The sequence below is a fragment of the Ziziphus jujuba genome, chromosome 10, assembly GCF_031755915.1.
Source record: "Ziziphus jujuba cultivar Dongzao chromosome 10, ASM3175591v1".
Taxonomy (NCBI): Eukaryota; Viridiplantae; Streptophyta; class Magnoliopsida; order Rosales; family Rhamnaceae; genus Ziziphus; species Ziziphus jujuba.
In genome coordinates this window covers 3,061,079-3,081,198 of record NC_083388.1, presented here as the reverse complement: position 1 = coordinate 3,081,198, position 20,120 = coordinate 3,061,079, and the positions used below count along the sequence as shown (strand labels likewise).

Genomic DNA, 20,120 nt, shown 5'->3' with positions numbered 1-20,120 from the left:
TAGCTCACGGGAAAGCTGTTCAGCCCTACCGGTTCTAGCTATTCTCCGCTGCTTCCACTAGCCAATCCTATCCCAGATTCTTCATTGCTTCCAGCATTTAGGGCTTGGGTTAAATCTGCAACTTCTCCCCACCGTTCTTACTCTATCATTCCAACCATTCTCTGCTCCTTTCACCGACCAGCCCTGGTCTAGATTCTCCACTGCTTCCACATTCTAATCATTGGGTTAAATCTACAAATTCTGCTTTTGCCTTATATTTAGTGGTTTGTGGTTAATTTGAAGAAGAAACTGCATTAATTTATATGACTGCAAATGTAAAAGTGGGTTGTTAGGCAAAAATGTGTTTCAATAAAAGGTGATTTTGCAATTGCATATATTTGCACGGGGCTCCACTCACCATTAATCGGTTTTACTCCTGCTCTTTTTTTTTTGGTGGAAATTCATCTCCTCCTCCAAGTAAATAAAGAATACATTTGGAATGTTTTATATTTTATAAATAGCCATATCAACAGCTATACAACTTGTTCAATTTATTTATTTTTCACATACAATTTCTCCCCCTATCTTTTTACAATTTGTGTTTTAATACTTTTTTGTTGATCTGAACGGTAGTAAATGACTTTAATTTCGTACCTACTTTCATATATATACTAAGTGTTTGCTTCTCAATCACTACTAGAATCGCATTGACAAATGACGCAATAAATGTGTCGCACAAAATAAATAACGACGTATCGTACGGCGTCGCCTAACGTTTTGTTGCTAAATCCATAAGACAACAAGCGACACAGTATGAGAGTCACCTATCTTTTAGTTTTTAGCGACACATATTGACTTTTAGCAACGCATTCTATCAATCTACTTATAGCGATGCATTATTTTGCGACGCTTCACAACAATGTCGCTAAAAATATATTAGCGGCTGTTTCATATAACGTCGCTAAATATATTAATTGCTAATGAGTCGCCTATTTAGCGACGCATTAATAGAGTTGCCTATTTAGCGACGTATTAATAGAGTTGACTATTTAGCGACACATTAATTCACCTATTTAGCGATGCATTATTTGTTAATGCGTCGCCCCTTTTTTTTTTTAAATTTTGTGAAAAGTGATTAAAATAGTAAAAATATAAAAATAATTAAAAAAAATGAAAACTAGCTTCATCCAAAATAATTAGAATGCAAAAATTTAAAATAAATATTTTGTCATAATAAATTAATTATCAAATACATTAAATATCATCTCATTAATATATTTTTACATAATTTGTAAGCTATTGTATTTTTCATGACAAATTTAATATTAATTAAACTTCTATGAATGCATACTCATTGAGATGGAAGTTGACGTCCTCTTGTTGACGATATTACACCCTCATACTGCATATGGAAAAATTAAAAAAGTTATTAACACTTATGTAAAATAAATAAAATATTAATCATTATTAAATTTGTAATTTAGTAAATGAAAATTTAAAGAATATTGCCATTGTTATTAAGATTTGACGAGGCACATTTCTCCCCTCACAGTCATTACAAACATAGTCACTCTCACATTTATCCTCATTATCATTTTCATCAATACTTGGCAATTATATGACAAATGGATTGTGAGCCATCGTAGTATCTCCAAGAACATCTTCTTCAATAAAAGTACGATGTTGTGATGAAGTTAAAATAATAGAACATCTTGAATCAAGTTGATCTTCAACATAAAATACTTGTTGAACTTAGCAAAACAATGTCAAGCAATATCACAAACAAAATTTCTACAAAAGCAAGATTAATAAAATCCAACGAACCTAACTTGCAGTTAAAATGAAAAAAAAAAAAAAAAAAAACTACCTCATGTCTCTGCCAACCACAAAGAAAAAAAAAACTCATCTAAACGATAGAGACAAAGAAAGAAGAAACCCAGAAAATCACGAGGGCGACACAGAGAAATCCAGCTTCCTGACCGACGACAACATAGGCAAATGAAAAATGAAATCCAAAATATCTCACTCTTCAAGTCTCTTTTAGATTGCGTCCAAATCTAATATCTATTAGGTAGTGTACTTGATGTAGTTTTAAAAAAGTAAAAGAGATTCAAATGAGCATGTAAAAGTTTTAAAACGCACTAAAAATTTTCAAAAAATGGAAAAAACACGCCTTTTCTCCCAATTGCATTTTTTTTTCTTTGATTAATTTTTTATTTTTCATCTACAAATAAAAACTGAAAATATTTCTTAAAAATGTGAAGCAAAATATCGAAGATTGCTGTTTATTTTTCTGTTTTTCTAGTACACCTTTATTTTTCATAAAATTTGCATGTCTTTCAAAATTTTTATTTTTTTTAATTGAGAGAACAAGCAATGCATTCTTTTGAAGAAGGGTCGCCTGTTCTTGAATTTTGAGATCAAGCGAAGCATTATGGTCGAAAAGCATCGCCTATTTTATTTTTTATATTTTCTTTATAATCTTTAAATAATTTTTTAATTGTTCATCTACAAATATATTCATGTAGCAATCCAATGAATATAAATTCCATTGATCTAAAAAATAGAAAATAGTTTTGTCAATGCTCTTTTCAGTTATTCACTTATATGTGTATAGACGAAACACAAAATCTTTCAAGACCTAATTTGAGATAGGGTACCGAATATAGAATTCTAATTCAACAAACATTATTGATCAATTTATCTACATAAGTATGTTAAATGAGCTTAACTTTTATGTGTTTGTGGTCAATGATAGTTTAATTATTTTTAAAAATTAAAAGTCTATTAAATTGCTTTTTTTTAAAAAAAAAATAAAAAATAATTCAAGGAGCAGGTGACGCAATTCCATTAAAAGCGCTGCCTATTACATGTTTTTTTTTTTTGTTGATTGCTCATCTACAAATTAAAAAAAAAAAAGCATATTTGCAAAATTAAAAAATTACTAAAAACAACTTTCAAATTGAAAAAAAAGTTAAAAATTGGTTGGGTGAAACGGCGATGCAGTTGTTGACAAATGCGTCGCCTTTTCGTCTATTTAGCTACTCTTTCTTAAAAGACTGCATCGTCTAAAACTATATTAGCTAGTTCTTGTTGTATTATTACATCTAAGAGATTTGGCCTGGTGGTATGGTGATTTCTTTAGAGTGTAGGAGATCTTGGGTTCAATTTTTGTTATGGCCCTATTTTTATTTTATTTTTTTAATGGGTTTCTAAATGTTTAAAAAAAATTGAAAAAAAGAAGAAGAAAAGGTGACTCATTTGTTGAAGAATGCGTCGCCTATTCATCTATTTGGCGACGTATTTTTTAAATAATGCATCGCCTAACACTATATTAGCTAGTTTTTGTTGTATTAGTACATACAAGTCAATTGGCCTGGTGGTGTGGTGATTTCTTGAGAGTGTAGGAGGTTCTGGGTTCAATTCTTGTTATGACTTTATTTTGATTTTATTTTTTTTATGGGTTTCTAAATGTTTAAACAAAAAAATTGAAAAAAAGAAGAAAAAAAAAGGCGATGCGTTTATTGAAGAATACGTTGCCTGTTCATCTATTTGGCGATGCATTCTTTAAATAGTGCGTCGCCTAACACTATATTAGCTAGTTTTTATTGTATCAGTATATACAAGTCATTTAGCTTGGTGGTGTGATGATTTCTTAAGAGTGTAGGAGGTCCTAGGTTCAATTTTTCTCATGTCTCTATTTTGATTTTTTTTTATGGGTTTCTAAATGTTTAAACAAAAAAATTGAAAAAAAAATTTTATGGGTTTCTAAATGTTTAAACAAAAAAATTGAAAAAAAGAAAAAAAGAAAAGGCGATGCGTTTATTGAAGAATGCGTTGCCTGTTCATCTATTTGGCGATGCATTCTTTAAATAGTGCGTCGCCTAATATTATATTAGCTAGTTTTTATTGTATCAGTATATACAAGTCATTTAGCTTGGTGGTGTGGTGATTTCTTGAGAGTGTAGGAGGTCCTAGGTTCAATTTTTCTCATGTCTCTATTTTGATTTTTTTTATGGGTTTCTAAATGTTTAAACAAAAAAATTGAAAAAAAAAAAAAGAAGAAAAGGTGACACATTTTTTGAAGAATGCATCGCCTATTCATCTAGTTGGCGACGCATTATTTAAATAATGCGTCCCCTAATACTATATTAGATAGATTTTGTTGTATTATTACATCCAAATCATTTGGTCTAGTGGTGTGGTGATTTCTTGAGTGGGCATGAGGTCCTATGTAACATCCCGTCCCGAAGTATATCGGAATTTCTAAAATTTGACCGAGATTGACCGTCGTTGACCGAAAAGGGATCAGATGTTGACTTTTTTTTTTCCTAATGGAATTTCAGATTGACCGAGGTACTGTTACGAAGTACACATTGTAACGAGTCCATAGACTAGTAGCATGTCAAAAACGGAGCTATGGTTTGAAAGTTATGAGCAAAACAAGTTGAGGTCCAAACTGTCCAAGGGGTGCCCGAGTTGACTTTTTGTTCATGCAAAGTTGAGTTTTGACTCATGCATGGTTGTGAAGTACTCATTGATATGAGTTCATAGACTAGCGGTACATCCGATTTGGACATGTCGTTTGAAAGTTATGGACCTGTAGAGTTTTTCAAATACAGTATTATTTTAATATTATTTTTAAATATGTGAACAGTGGTGCCACGTGTCAAAAAAATGGACCCACCCGTGAGTGCACAGTGGTACCCACCGGCATTTTGACTGGCTGAGAAGGGGAGGGAGGAGAGAGAAGGAGAGAGAAAGAGAGAGAGAGAAAGCTAGAGAGAGAAACCCAACCGGCCAACCACCGTTCACCCATTTTCGGCCACCAGAACAGTACACATGCCACCCCACCTTGAAGCCCACCTGAAAACCGGCCGGCCAGCCAAAAATCACGGCCAACCGACCGCCGATGCGCCCGGATTGAGGCTTTTTCCGACGACGGCGTCGATACTTCAAATCCAAATTTCTCCCTATTTCGGCCTCCGTTTGCCTCACCACTCATCCCGTTGAGTCATCCATTCCCCGATCTACCTTCCCACCAAAAATCACGGCCAGTGGCAACCGGACGCGCCGTCGGCGATGGCGGATTCTGGTGACCATGGTGGCTCATCGGGAAATCGATTTTCCGATGAGTTTTCAGTTGCACCGCCCATCCTTTCCCACTAATGCCGACCCTCTGAACCCAAATCCGAGATTGTTTTCCTCCAATTCGTGACGGATTGAGAGAATCGAGGACTTGAAATCCGAAAGCTTTCCGGCGAGATTCCGTGATCCTTGTTCCATAAGCTTCGTTTCGATATATTACTCACAAATTTTGGTTAATGTTAGTGTTAAACCCCCCGGGTACCGGATATTATCTATCGGAATAAAATATTAATTTATTTGAGTTGTGTAATATTGTTGTTTTAGGAGCACGGATGCATCATGGAATTGATCCCATGGAGAATCTTAGGTTAATTGCGTGCTCGAGGTGAGTGACCCACCTTCAAAATTAATTTTGGGAGTCAAATTAATTATATTGTGATATTTTAATATTTGAAAGTTTTTATCTTATGTTAATTGTTAGATAAATTGTGAATTAAATTTTGATGCCCATATTTGAATAAATTGAAATATATGATTTTTGATAAATTATAGAAATCTAGATTTTATGACAATTTGATATTTAAAGGAATTGTAAAAGTAATATTATTTGATTTATTGCGGAATTTATTTGTGAATTTATTTTGATTAATAAAAAATGCATTTATATAAATGTATGCATTGTGGAAATTATTTTATGGTATTGAGGATTTGTGGAATTAAATTATATGTGAAATTCATGTGGTTTTAATATTATTTTTGGTATGATTTGATTTTAAAGATTTCAAGAAAAATATTGATTTAAGTTATGGTGATCTCAAAATATATATTTATGCACTTGAAATTTATCTAGTTGATTTTATGATATGAGAAAAATTATATATTATTGATGGATTTATGCTGGTGTTATTAAAGAAAAATGTGGGATGGTGAATTTGAAAAATGGTATAATTCCCACAGTGAGTTTTGGAAAAATTATTATTTTTTAAAAAATAATATGGTTATTTATTTTAGACGCACTCATATAATACTGGTGTTCTGTACTGTGTATGTGAATGAACGCGCAAGTTATAATGTCTCCCGTGAGTTGCCATCGAACCGAGGGCAGGCAAGTTTGATATTGGCCATAAGCTGCCCCCCTTTATGGCCGGGTTGACGGTTTAAGCAGCGGTACTGTCGGGACGCCGAAGTGGCTGTATGCAAGTTTCTCTCTTTAACCTCCCACCAGATGGTGCTCGGGACGCTGGGTATCATAGGGCATCACTGGTATATAGTGTGGTGCGTCAAATATTATTTTTTTGATATAAATTTCAAATCCTAAGGGTTTTAAAATTGTATTTAACTTGAATGTATTTAATTTGTTTTATCACCTATTTCCAAGTAGTATTTTCTAAAATGTATTTATTCATATTTTATGTCACTTATTTTAAACTAATATTTTTAAAATGCATCTTGCCATAAAAATATTATATAGATTGGTTGAATATTTCAAAATGAACATTATAGTATTTTTCTACCACTTATTTTATATGATTGTTTGTAATTATATTTTTGGTACTGTTTTTTTTGATTTATTAAATCAAATTTTATGAATTATATATTGAATTTTTTCCTTTATGTGATATTTCTTTCATGCAAGTATTCTAAATTTATTTTATTATATTTCATTACATTTTATTCGTATTTGGATTATTTAATTATTTATTAGATTAATTATTCCTTGATTTTTGGGGCATAAAAGATTGGGTTTTGCGAAAATGTTTTAAAAGGAGAACCTTTCCAACGGAGTGAATGGTGAGGGTTTTGAGAGAAAATATTATTTTCAATTAATTATTATTTATTTACTTATTTATTCTTAATTAGTCAAATACACTATAATTATCGTTACTATTATAGTTGACAGTAGATAGGGTCACTCACTGAGATGATTAGTATCTTATATTTCTAAATTCTGTTCCCTTAGGTACAAGGATTGGGAGATGTTGATCGTCCGGGGCGAGTCCGACGTCTCAGTTCATTGCCGAAAGTCCAAGAAGCATTTCTTCCCTTTTTCCTCTTCATCTTGTATTGCTTCCTTATCTGACATTGTATTAATTCCATATTTATTTGTACAATGCTCTGTATACTGTATTGGACACATTTTATTAAATACTGCATTAATTCTCTTTTAGTATTTTGGAGTGCTGTAAATTTGTGAAAACAAATTGTAGTAAGATGGGAGGAATAAGGTGGTGTTTATAGAAGTGTGTTTTCAGTGCAGGAAATTTGTGGTAAGTCCAACCCTTAGGGGAGGTTCTGCCGGATTTTCCATTGGAAGGTCCGGTAGGGTTTTCCTAAGATCAGGGCTTGTCTAGAGTTCCGGTGAGGAATTTTGGACGGGTCCTGACATCCTGGGTTCAATTCTTGTCATGATCTTATTTTGATTTTTTTTATGGGTTTCTAAATGTTTAAACAAAAAAATTAAAAAAGAAAAGAAAAGAAAAGGCGACACATTTGTTGAAGAATGGTGCGTCGCCTGTTAACTATATAAAAAAAAAAAAGCCTCAGTTTTGGCACTCTAATATTTTTACTGGTTATTTATTGTTGAAATAAAATTAGATTGATTAAAAGAACTAAAAAAAAAAAAAAAAGTAAAGAGAGAACAAGTGACGCACAATCTTATTGGTGTGTCGCCTGTTACACATATAACAAAAAAAAAAAAAATTGCTCAGTTATGTTGCTCTAATATTTTTATAGGTTATTTGTTGTTAAATTAAAATTAGATTAATTAAAATAACTAAAAAAAAAAAGAAGAGGAGAGAATAGGCGACACACAATCTATATAGTGCATCGCCTGTTAACTATATATATAAAAAAAAAAAAGCTCGTTTTTGTTGGTCTAATATTTTTACTGGTTATTTGTTGTTGAAATAAAATTAGATTGTTTAAAAAAACTAAAAAAAATTAGAAAGTAAAGGAAAGAGAGTAGGCGATGCACAATCTAATTAGTGAGTCGACTGTAACATATATAATAAAAAATAAATAAATAATCAACTCGGTTATGTTACTTTAATATTTTTATTGCTTATTTGTTGTTGAAATAAAATTAGATTGATTAAAAGAACTAAAAAAAAAATAAAATTAAAAGATAGGAGTGGACAGGCAACGCACAATCTAAATAGTGCATTGCCTATTAACTATATATTTAAAAAAAAAATCTCAATTTTGTTACTCTAATATTTTTACTAGTTATTTATTGTTGAAATAAAATTAGATTGTTTAAAAAAACTTTAAAAAAAATTAAAAAGTAAAGGGAAGGTAACAGGTGATGCACAATCTAAAATGCATTGCCCGTTACCTCTATTAAAAATAACAAAAAAAAAAAAAAAACCAGCTCAGTTATGTTACTCTAATATTTTTATTGGTTATTTGTAGTTGAAATAAAAAAATATTATTTAAGAGATTTGCAAGAATAAGCTATACAAGAAAAATTATATAATTGAACAACAACTTTATATAATTAAATTTTATTATTATGCAAACATAGATTAGTGCTCGGTATTCATTTTTCATGAGTAGCATTTAAATGTACAATACAATTCAGATAAAACATACACGCAGTACTAATGGCGACTCTGGTCAGCCCCACATTCAGCAACCCTTAAAAGAATGTGTCGCGTGTTTTTTGTTTTAATGACCTTTTGAGATCGATAGTTTTTGGATCCGTCGTATATTTATTGAATTTTTACTAACGCATTAACCTCAGAGTTGCGGTTTTGTTTTTTCAGACGTGTTTGTTTCGTAGCATCATTAAGTGAGTTTCGCTAGATATCAATTTTCGCGTAATGAACGTAATATATGCATACTTTGTATTAATTAACCGCATCATATATGAAAATTAGGTGATATTTACACCAACCTAAATTGACAATGGTCAACTTGCAAGCAAGTCCTGATTGATTAATTATCATACTTTCATGTGACAATAAATTATAAATTAAATGAAACCATGATGGTCATTATTTGAATAGCATCTGTATTTTTTTTTCTTGTTGTTGGTTATTATTTTACATCTTTGTTTTCTTTGGGAAGATGAGATAGGAAGGCTTCCAAGGTAATTATAGATGGGATGGTTCTCTCTTATCAACTTAAGATGGACCAGCTTCACTGTGAATTCATTGCTTAGCACACTTGTATTTTAGTTCATGTTTAATAAGCATGCATGTTAATTTCTGAATGTATTTTTCTGTCTGTAGGATAACATCAAGCAGAGATGGCATGACATCATACGTTCTTTTCTAACTGAAATTATACTTGCCTTGAAGGAGGTAATATATCATATCAGCTGGAACTTTGTACTGTCCAGTTATGGATGCTATTGGCGATTGCTTTTTCCTGATCTTGATTAACTCGTAACCTTGTTGTCTTTAGCTTTTTTCATTATTCTTTTTCTTAATGGTCATTTTCCTATGATAATTTCGCATAATAGTACAGGTTTTTATCTTATCTCTAGTTGACTGAATGTGTTTGTGGTCTGGTAGCTGATATAGTCTATAGCCCATCACTATCATGATCATCTGTTTTACGATAAAAAATAGACTACTTCTTGGAATTATTTCGAGCAGTGAGGATAAGCACTAGGTATTTAGATAATTCCTTGAGCTTCTAGCTTTGTATAATTGCTGATTTGTTGTAAACTTTTTACTTTTTGTTCTTCCAGGCTAACAAAAAAACAAGAAACGGAGCCTATGATATTCTTGTTGAAATTGGCCATGGTTGTGGGGCTGATCAGTGCTGCAGTGAAAGGCTTAGCTCGCTTAGTTTATGACTTCTCTAACCTTGTTTCAACTACTTCAAATTTGCTTCCTGCAACATTTTTTGACCTAGGAAGTCACAAGTGGAATCACCAAGGAGCATTTCTCAGGTCTTCAACCTGTCCAGAAATTAGCTCTGGTCCAATTCCAAACTCTTTCTAACAGAAACGGAAGAAAGGAAACTCAGATTTTATAATTTGCAAAATAAAGGTCTCTGCCTTTTCTTACAGGGAAAGAAGCTGTTTATATCAGCTTTTTGTGTTAATTTTCTTCACCACGCAGGGTGTAACCCAAAAAGAAAGCCACATCAGCAAAGAAACAACAAAAGATAGCCACATAAGCAGAGAATAAAACAAATAAAACAAAAGAGCCTAAAACTCATCGTTTTCAACTATTTTTGTATTTGTTGCAGCTGCATCATTTTTACTCCTTCAAAGAAAGAACTGAGAGGAGTTCCAGGTTCTAATGGCCAAATCAAAGGCCGAGGGTCTGCAATCACACTTGAAAAGTATGGTGGAGGGTTTTTCAGGTTGACATTTAGATGAACCCATCCTGTACATATTGCCTATGCAAATATACATGATAAACAAAACCAGAGTTATGGAAGGCAATGATAACATATGTGACTGTTGAACATTAATGTTGAATTGTACCATGAACAAGTTTTAAATTTACCAGAGAAGGAAATTTTGCAAATGTTGTCAAATGATTGGAATGAAGTTGTTGTAGATCACGAGCTTTGTGAATGTTGTTTTTTTTTTTACTTTTGCATTTTTAAAAACACAACTTTGAAAGTGTAACTTAAATATAATTATTATAAGGGAAATATACTTATTCCAAGTAATGAATTTCCCTCTACCAGCATCAAACAGATAAAGAAGTCACTGTTCATAGAATGAAATACTACCTGCAGCAAGAACCCAACTAGATTTATGTATGTCCAATATATTTTTTTTCCATGAATTTTTTTTCCACTTGCAGCAACAACACAGCACTACACCACGAGTGTTTTTTTCCACTTGCATCTGGAGTTATGTATGTACACCATATATCATAGGTGCATAATGAGGAGACTGCTATTAGCTCAGACGAACCAGGTGATGTCACTACCCTGAAGTATTTTGTACAATGGAATTTCTATATCTAAACCATCAACCATTTAAACAGAACACATAAAGAAATAAGGAAATCACCAAATTATCAACTGCAGCATCTTTCAAATATTTTATATCCAATATTAAAATATGCCGATGATAGTTCTATTATCAAATCTCTCTTCCTATGCACCATTGCACTTAAAAAATGAAGTTGACATGCTGAAACTTACATGAAAACCATAGTAAGTACAATAATAGAACCTCCTAAATGTTGGCGTGATTTGTTTTCTTTTAAAAGGTAAACAAAAATGCTTTAAGCAACAGAATCATATCTTATTTTTTGTCAAGCTTTGCTGTACAGTCTCTTTCTCTGCAACCAGAACATGAAATTCTGGACAACTGCTCAAGTTCACTATCTCCATAATCACGTCTACAGTAATATTGAAGCCGAAAGTGGATAATACCCGGATAGCATTTGCAATTCTGCATATGTTTTGTCTCGTCTCTAGAGGAGTATAACTCCATTCTTGCCCTTCCAGACTTGATGAATTTTCATCATTTTCAGTTGTATGCTGCTCAGGCTTGTGCACTTGTCCCTCAAAAATTTCCTTCTGTAGGTTCAATATGCTCACTAACTCAGATGAATCGATTACAGCCAACAACCAAGTCAGAATGAAAAACCAGAATTGATAGAGGTGATCAGATCCATGTAATTGACATTGGTCTCCAACTCAGAATGAAAAAAACAAAAAAAAAAACACCAATAGAAGACAGAGGTAAAATCAAAATGAAGCGATCAAAATGAAGAAGTGGAAATGGTAACAAACTCACACTCCACCATCGAGGCACTCACGGTGGCTACTATCCGAACTAGCCCGAACGGTGGCTGGAACAGTTGGGCTGGAATGGTGGAAAGGTGGAAGCAAACTAGAAAAGAAGAAGAGGAAGCAGAGTAGAAGAGGAGCGAGCTGGTGGGTTCGCAAGGGTGGCAATGGTGGTACGAGCTGGTGCGATTGGGAATTCTTGCAAAGGTGGTTCGAGCTGCTGCGAACGGAGAGGGAAGATTTTGCCAAAATTCTCATGTGAGAGTTACAATTTCATCTGGACCGTTGATGCCAGGTATGACAATCCAATGGTCCTTATTCTTTCACGTTTCAAGTCCATAAATAATGTATGCGGTCCGTTCTTATTCTAGACTTTCCCTTTATATATGTATGTTTGTATATGTGGATCCGAATTATCGTGGTGCATAAGAAGTCCATTAAGGTATGCTTCTCTTCTAACGTGAAAATCAGAGACTTTCAAGACTTTGAAGGTGCCTAGCTGGGCCCGCGTGTACATTTATATATATATATATATATATAATTTGCTTTCCAAAAGGTGCCTAGCTGGGCCCGCGTGTACATATATGTGTGTATATATGTATATATATATAATTTGCTTTCCAACTTTAATTTCTCTTGACTAAAACTTTTTTTTTTTTGTTTTTTTGGTGGAAATCTTGACTAAAACATTTTGATACTAAGCCACTTGTTTTTTTCTACCCCCCTTTCTTGGTAATTCGACTCAGCTAGTAGCCTAGTTGTGATGGAGTGGTTGTGCGTCCATGTGAAATTTCTTTCCCATTATAAATTCATGATCAGTAATGGTTTTGTTTCACAAACGTCGAGGTCATGACATGAGCGGTAATGTAATACATTAATCCAACAAGTAGTGCTGTTCCAATCACAAGTCTTCATGGCCTCGTGGGCTTTCACATGCAAACTGGATAATTTTTGGCAGCAGAAATAAAACAAAATGCTTCCTATTGTTATTATGGTGTTTGGCCAATCAGGGAGTGCCACATCAGCTATGAGAAATTGCTACAACCGTAAGAAACATACTCTAGCTTTGCATAGGGATTTAGCTTGCATAGGTATTAACAATTAAGAAAGTCTTACGGGACACCTTCCCCAGCTGAATGAAAATGCCTCTTGGCGGGCTAACAGCAGTCTGTTGGGACCAGGTAAATATATATTACGTTTCCAATACTTTTATGTTAACTATGTCTTTAAATTGTGTTGTTAATCCAGTGAATGATAATCCATACAGAATTTGCTTACACGATGGAAGTGAATGAGAAATGTGATGTGTATAACTTTGGAGTGGTGATGTAACGCAGGCTTAGAATTTATAAATTTGAACCATCCCATTTGACTTTAAGCTGAAAATTTAGGATTTCGAGTGAAATTTTTGTAGGTGATATCAGAATTATATTTAAATTATTAGAACCATATGATCCAACTCTAAGCAATGGTTTGAGCATTTAAGATTGGATTTTGCACGAGAAGGGAATGGCAACATTGTAATTCACTGATTCAATGTCTAAGTAGGTACCAACGGCATGTGGATTGGTTTCTTCAATTCCAGTATATTGGAGGCATCTGTCTGTATATTAATTGAAAAACATTCAATAAGACCTCAGCAGGTTGCTGTTTCTTGGCTACGCCTTTTGTACCCATCTGTAAGTTCCCATTTCTTTTAATTTTCAATTTGAACATGAAAACTTTGACAGGAATTTAGTTGATTTACATGGTAGATTAAGATTGGATGAGCAGTTAAAGAAATCAATTATATATATAAATATAAAATGAATAGTTAATTGATGCTATTTTTTGAAAATAAAAGATATGTATAGATATAAATAATAAATCAATTAAGGTAGATTTCAAAAAATATCATTTTACATATTTTCCAAAAAAACAAAATTCAAAATATGTACAGAATAAATAATAAATTGCAATTAACGTAGATTTTAAAAAAAGTCAATTTACATATTTTCAAAAAAACATTATTTAATATTTATTTATTAAATAAAGACTAAAGTATATAAATCAATAATATAATAATTTTTAATACAACCGTTTTCATGGGCCTGTCATAGTAAGGGCGCTCGGCGTAGGCCTTCGTGGCCTCTGGCTTAAGCCGAGCCTACTTCTTTTCTTTTCTTTTTTTGCGCTCATTCTTCACCATTGCGTCACGTAGTCGCCCCCACTGTATTGAACCATGGGAGACTACTTATGCACTATTTCCAATTCCTGACGAGGAAGATAGAGTTGGGGTGGGGGTGTATTGTGTGAGGTACTACCCGGAGTCATGTGGCATTGTGGAGGACTTTTGGACTACCAAACCTCAACATATGCCAAAACCAATTAAAAATAAACATAAAAACCTCTTCGGTACTATGTTATTATGTTTTACACGTTAGAAGATAGGATTTCTTTCCTGTAGAGATATGGAAAGTTAACAAGTATTCACACATATCCACTAAATTGACATTTTAACGTTTAGTAGGGTATATTTCTCCCTTAGCTATCAATGATATCACCAATGATATGGATTATGATCAGTTTGTAGAACTGTTTCTTCGTTTGATAATTTCCTGTTTGATTGCCACATCCACACCCTCATTTTAGAGTTGTTTGCGCTGCAATTGGAATTGGGAACAAAACTTTGCTCTCTAGTATGCTAATCTTCACTATACATGGGATGTAATGTAGGCCTAGGATCAATGACCAACCGAAAATTTTTTTTCCAAGAGCCACTATGTATATTATCATTCTATTTTTTAATCTATGGTGAGAAATATAAACATATAAAAAAATGCAACATTTGTTTTACTGTATTGTGTTTACTCTAACCAATTAGAGTATTCACTAAAAAATAAGGATTAAATCTTATTTTCTTCAATTTCTTTTCAAGAAAAATATGATTTTAACACTTTATTACCCAAGAAATTGATTGCAAATATATATATATATATATACTCCCTGAGGCAAAATGAAAAAATAAAAAATTGGTTATTTTAGGATTTAAACAATTAAAGAAATTGCAAAGTAGGGGGAAAAACTTCTAACAGAAAAAATGTGTAATTAAAGCAAAAAATACAGATTGGTTTCTCCAAATTAATACAAAATTGAAATAGGACTTATGTTATAAATATTTTTTATAAAACAAATATTTCGGTTATTATTACACTTCTATTATATGACTTGTAGTAGCATCTCAAGTGGCAGAGCGTCAAAACCCACCCTTGTTTGAGCGGAGTTCGAGTCTAGGGGGAAAGGGGTGCCTGGGGCAGCCACACAAGGAAAAAAAAAAAAAAGAGGAAAAAAATTACACTTCTATTATATTAAGAACCTTGATTAAATAGTTATTATACTGTTGAAATATTATATAGATAAATACTATAATTATATTAAATAGTTATCATCATATAATAAATATGAATAAAAATATATACAAATAAGTTAGGAAAACAAAATATATATATATATATATATATATATATATGTGAATAAAATAAAAAACAAACGTAAAAGAAAATGAAAAATGAAAAACAAAAATACACGTTGCTTTCGGGGGCAGAAGGAAGGATGGAGCAATAAACGGAAGGAATGGTAAATGGCTGTAGGAGAGAGAAGGAAGGAAGGAAGGTTAAGGGAGGCATATTTATAGATGTCTAAGGTCAAAAGATAGATAGATAAATAAATATATATATATAGATAATGAAAAAGTAAAAAAGTAAAAAAATTTGAGCGTAGCGTGCTAGATTAGATTGGATGAGCAGGTAAAAGAGATCAATTTATTTCTTCCACACCTTAAACTCACATAAGGATAAACTCTCCCCTGTTTACACAATCCATGTACCATAAGGAAATATTATCCCAACTGTAAAACGTAAAGAAAACCAGCAACACATTCACATTCAAGTCTTCAACAAGATAAAGAAAAATCAAACCGAAAGCATAGAGATAAACATGCATAATCTGTTAGGAAGTAGAATCACTGAGACCAAATAGCTCTCCTAAGGAAACCAAAGACAATGGCTTTGACAAATGATGGGTTTGAGTCGAGAGCTCCTGAGCAACTTGTTTCATTGTTGGACGAGATTGTGGAGTGTTAAGCAAGCATGCAAATGCTATCTTGATAACAGAAAGCACTTCCCCAGCTTCTTCATTCGTAGGAGCGGGTAAGCGCTGGTCCAAAAGATCAATTATTGCTACTTGATCATAAACTGGGGTTGCACATGATGGTAAGGACAATGACGATGAGAGAGATGAAATGAGGTCTCCTGGATGCTTCCCTTTAAGTGTTTCCAACATCACCACTCCGAAGCTATACACATCACATTTCTCATTCACTTCCATTGTGTAAGCAAGTTCTGTATGGATCTTCGTTCAGTACTGGATTAATGACATAATTTAAAGAGACAAGGAATATACAATAATTGGAATATGCAATATGTACTGACCTGGAGCAGCATATCCAAAAGTTCCGAAAAACGAAGTCCAATTGGACGAGTAAGGGTTGAGAAGTCTGGCAGTCCCAAAATCAGAAACACGAGCTTCATCATGCTCTGCATTCAGCAGAATATTTTGGGTTGATATATCTCGATGGATTATGGGCAGTGAGCAGTCATGGTGCATATAAGATAATGCATTTGCCACACCTTTCACAACATTTACCCTTTTGTTCCAACCAAAAGCTCTCGCTTCTTCATCATTGTTCATGAGTACATTTCGCAAGCTTCCACCTTCTATGAACTCGTAAACCAAAAGCGAGTGCCTTCGATGTGAACAGAATCCATATAGCTTCACGATGTTAAGATGTCGTATTTGTGTTAGTGCATGAATCTCACTAGTAAATGCTTTGAGATATTGAGACTTCTGATGATCATCATCATTTATATTTGCATGAAACTTCTTCACAGCAGCAACTTGGCCAGTGCTTAACTCTGCCTTGTAAACACTCCCGGTTCCTCCCTCTCCAATGCAATATTTGGAGTCAAACTCCTCGGTTGCTTCAATGATGTTCTCGTACACCATTTTACCATCGAAGTTCCATATTGCAAACATATTCTGGTTTTCTATTTCTTGCTCATTTGGGATGTTTATTTTCTTCACTTCTCTTCTACGAAGAGTGCATAGAATTACAAAAATGGATAGAAGAAATAGGCTGCCGAAAAAAGATACCAGGATGATCAATATGTTGACTTTTTTGCCCCTTATACCATGAGAGCAAAGCGGCAAACCAGTGGCATTACCACACAAGCCTTTGTTGTTTCTGAATGCTTCAAATGAAGCCTCACAGAAAGCTTTGGAATTTGGAATAGGACCTTCCAATTGGTTGAAGGATATATCAACCATTGTCAAGCTTTTCATTTCATCAAACTCGGACGGAATGAAACCAGAAAGATTATTGTGTGAGAGATTTAGAGTTTCTAAACGTTTCATTTTTGCAAGCTGAGGTGGTATCTCTCCAGTCAGCAGATTAGAACTGAAATCAAGGTTTTCAAGAGAGTTCATATTAGTCATCTCCCAAGGAATACTTCCCTCAAATTTATTGTTTTCCAAATTCAGCTGTATCATCTTAGAGCACCCTCCAAGTTCTTTTGGAATTGAGCCCCTTAGATTGTTTGTTGCCAGGTCTAAACTCTCAAGATCAGGTAGCATTCTGATTATATGAGGAATCTCTCCAGATAGCTGATTTTCACTTAGCATAAGTTTGAGCAATAACTTCAAACTTCCAAGTTCCTCTGGAATATTTCCCGTGAGATAATTTAAGGACAGGTCAAGTACATGTAGCTGAGGTCCCTTACCAAGCGCAGGTGGTATGGAGCCTGAAAGATTGTTGTTGGAGATGTTGAGGCTTGTCAAATTCGGACATTGCCCCCACTTTGGTGAAACCTCACCCTCCAGTTTATTGCCACTTAGATTTATATAATACAAGTTTGGGTGTACACCAAAAGCTTCTGTAAGATTTCCTGTCAGTTGGTTTCCTTCAAGCCTAAGTCTAATAATGCTGCTGCAGTTTTTCAAGCTTGTTGGAATTGGGCCTGTAAAATGGTTTTCAATGGCAGAAAAATACATAAGTAATCCACCACCGCATATTTGGTCAGGCAATTGGCCAATGAAGTTATTATAGGCCAATTGAAAATTCGTTAACCTGGTCAAGTTATTCATTGTTGAGGGAAGAGAGCCGTTGAGTTGGTTATAGGCCAAAGATACAACAGTCAGACTTGTCAAGTTTCCCAAGGAAGGAAGTGCACCAGAGAGATTATTGCAATCAAGCGTAAGCTGTCTCAAATTACTCAATTTTCCAATTTCTGTAGGAATATTTCCAAAAATTTTGGTACCAGAAAGGGAAAAACCAACTAGATTGGTCAGGTTTCCAATAGAAGAAGGAATGGAACCAGTAAGGTTGGTGTTATCATCTAAAGCAAGCATTCTTAAAGACTTCATGTTTCCTATTTCTTTTGGGATGGTGCCACTGATAAGATTAGTGTCAATGAAAACATCACTAAGACCTGTCATCAACCCGATCTCTCTTGGAATTGTTCCGGATAGCCAATTCTGAGATAAATTAAGGTAGGAGAGACTGGAAAGATTTGCAACTGCCGGAGAAAGAAACCCGGTGAGACGATTGTCTCCCAAGTTAAGATGAGTGAGTTTGGAAAGGCTGTAAATGCTGAGGGGAATATCTCCGTAAAGGTAATTATATTCAAAATCAATACTAACGAGGTTGGAAAAGGATGAGAAGCTCAGATTTTGAAGTGTACCACTTAAACCAGAGTTGGAAAGGTTCAAATGGGTGATTCTTTTTGACTCGTCGCAACCAACTCCAAGCCAACTGCAATCGCTGCTGCTTCTGTTGCCCTCGAGTTGCCATGAAGACAGGAAATGTTGGCTTTGGTTGTCAAGGCTGAGTTTCCATTTTATCAGAGCCTCTGCTTCTTCATTAATGTTAGCATCAGTACTAACAACAAAGGGTGCACTAGTTTTGAAGAAAGATGAAACACAAAGATACTGGAACAAACATATATACAGCGTTGACACGAAGAAGGAAGACTTAGCAAACAAGGAAACCATGTTTTTTTTATTAGCAAAAAATTGGAAACTGTGGTTATGAAAATATAGCTATATATGAGCTATATATATATATATATATATAGTTATAAACTATTACTTCATGAATAATATCTGCAATATCTTATATGAAAGCTCCAAGTAGAAAGCTTTCAAAACTATATGCCCAACTTTTTTTTTTTCTTTTGTTTTATATATATATACACATATGTTAAATATTTGCATTGCATGTTACTTTCTAATCCGATTAATTCTTCAGCGTACACTTTCTTTATGGCTCAAATCCAATGTTAACAGCATCGATCAGTTACTTTGATCATCAGTTTTGTTTTAGAAACGACGTGGTTGGCTTCCACAAGTACTGATTGTGGCAGCAGGAACAAACAGAAGGCGGCCCACAATTTGCAGTTAAATATTACTCCTTTATTAAAAGTATTGCTTTGTGATTCAGTCCTTCATTAAAAATATTGCTAGTTGTGATTCACTATCGTGAATAGAAAAATAAACTCACGGCGCTAACACAACTCAACTAAATAAATACAAAAGATAATGGTAATGACAAATAATATTTTTTATTTTTAAAAAAAATACTAAAAATTAGATTAGGAGATAAACTAAATGGTTTAATTGTAACATTCAATAGGGTGGAAATTAATAGAATAGCATCATGAGTGAGTTTTGGAGAAAATCCATATGGCTGTTTTCAATATGATTATGAGAAAATTTTATTTACATCCTTTTAATTTTGTTGCAAGTTAAAAATTAGTATTTTATATTTTAATAATATTATATAATACAAATTTTTGATCATTTACAATATTTTTTCATTTTCCCATGCAGTATGGAAAATCCATGATTTTTTTGTCATAGACGTGAGTTGCTTGCCAACTAATTTTATAATACAAATTGCTTTAAAAAATATTCAAATTTTCCTTTCCAACTCTTTTAATGCTTGTTACTTTCCATCTATTATCCATGATTCTTTAAATAAAATATTATCTGGAAGGACCATAATCCTGCAAATTACTAATAAATCATTGTTATTTTATTTTATAGATTACACTTCTTTTTTGTTTTTCTTTTTAATGCAACGTGGGACGCTGTGTACCAAAATGTAATAACAACAAACAAGCAACTTTGAGTTTTGTTTCAACAACAAGAAGCAACAAAAAATTAAAATATTAATAAAAACATTTAGGCTTTGTTTGAAAGAATTTTTTTTTGGTTTAAAAGCTCTACTGGAATGTTAAAAGCTTTTT

At 33.2% G+C, this 20,120-nt stretch overlaps 2 protein-coding genes across 2 annotated transcripts; both read right to left on the bottom strand.

The window, feature by feature from the left end:
* Positions 1-15,765: 15,765 nt before the first annotated feature.
* On the bottom strand, positions 15,766-16,942 carry LOC107410466 (MDIS1-interacting receptor like kinase 2-like). The gene is made up of 2 exons (XM_060811927.1): positions 16,248-16,942; positions 15,766-16,157 (listed from the first exon to the last, which is right to left on the bottom strand). The coding sequence occupies exons 1-2, from the start codon at positions 16,849-16,851 to the stop codon at positions 15,766-15,768; spliced, it is 996 nt and encodes a 331-aa protein (XP_060667910.1). The 5' UTR covers positions 16,852-16,942.
* A 34-nt stretch (positions 16,943-16,976) lies between these two features.
* Positions 16,977-18,864, bottom strand: LOC132799622 (MDIS1-interacting receptor like kinase 2-like). The gene is made up of 2 exons (XM_060811926.1): positions 17,085-18,864; positions 16,977-16,999 (listed from the first exon to the last, which is right to left on the bottom strand). Exons 1-2 carry the CDS (start codon positions 18,862-18,864, stop codon positions 16,977-16,979), a joined length of 1,803 nt encoding a protein of 600 aa, XP_060667909.1.
* Between the last annotated feature and the right edge of the window lie 1,256 nt (positions 18,865-20,120).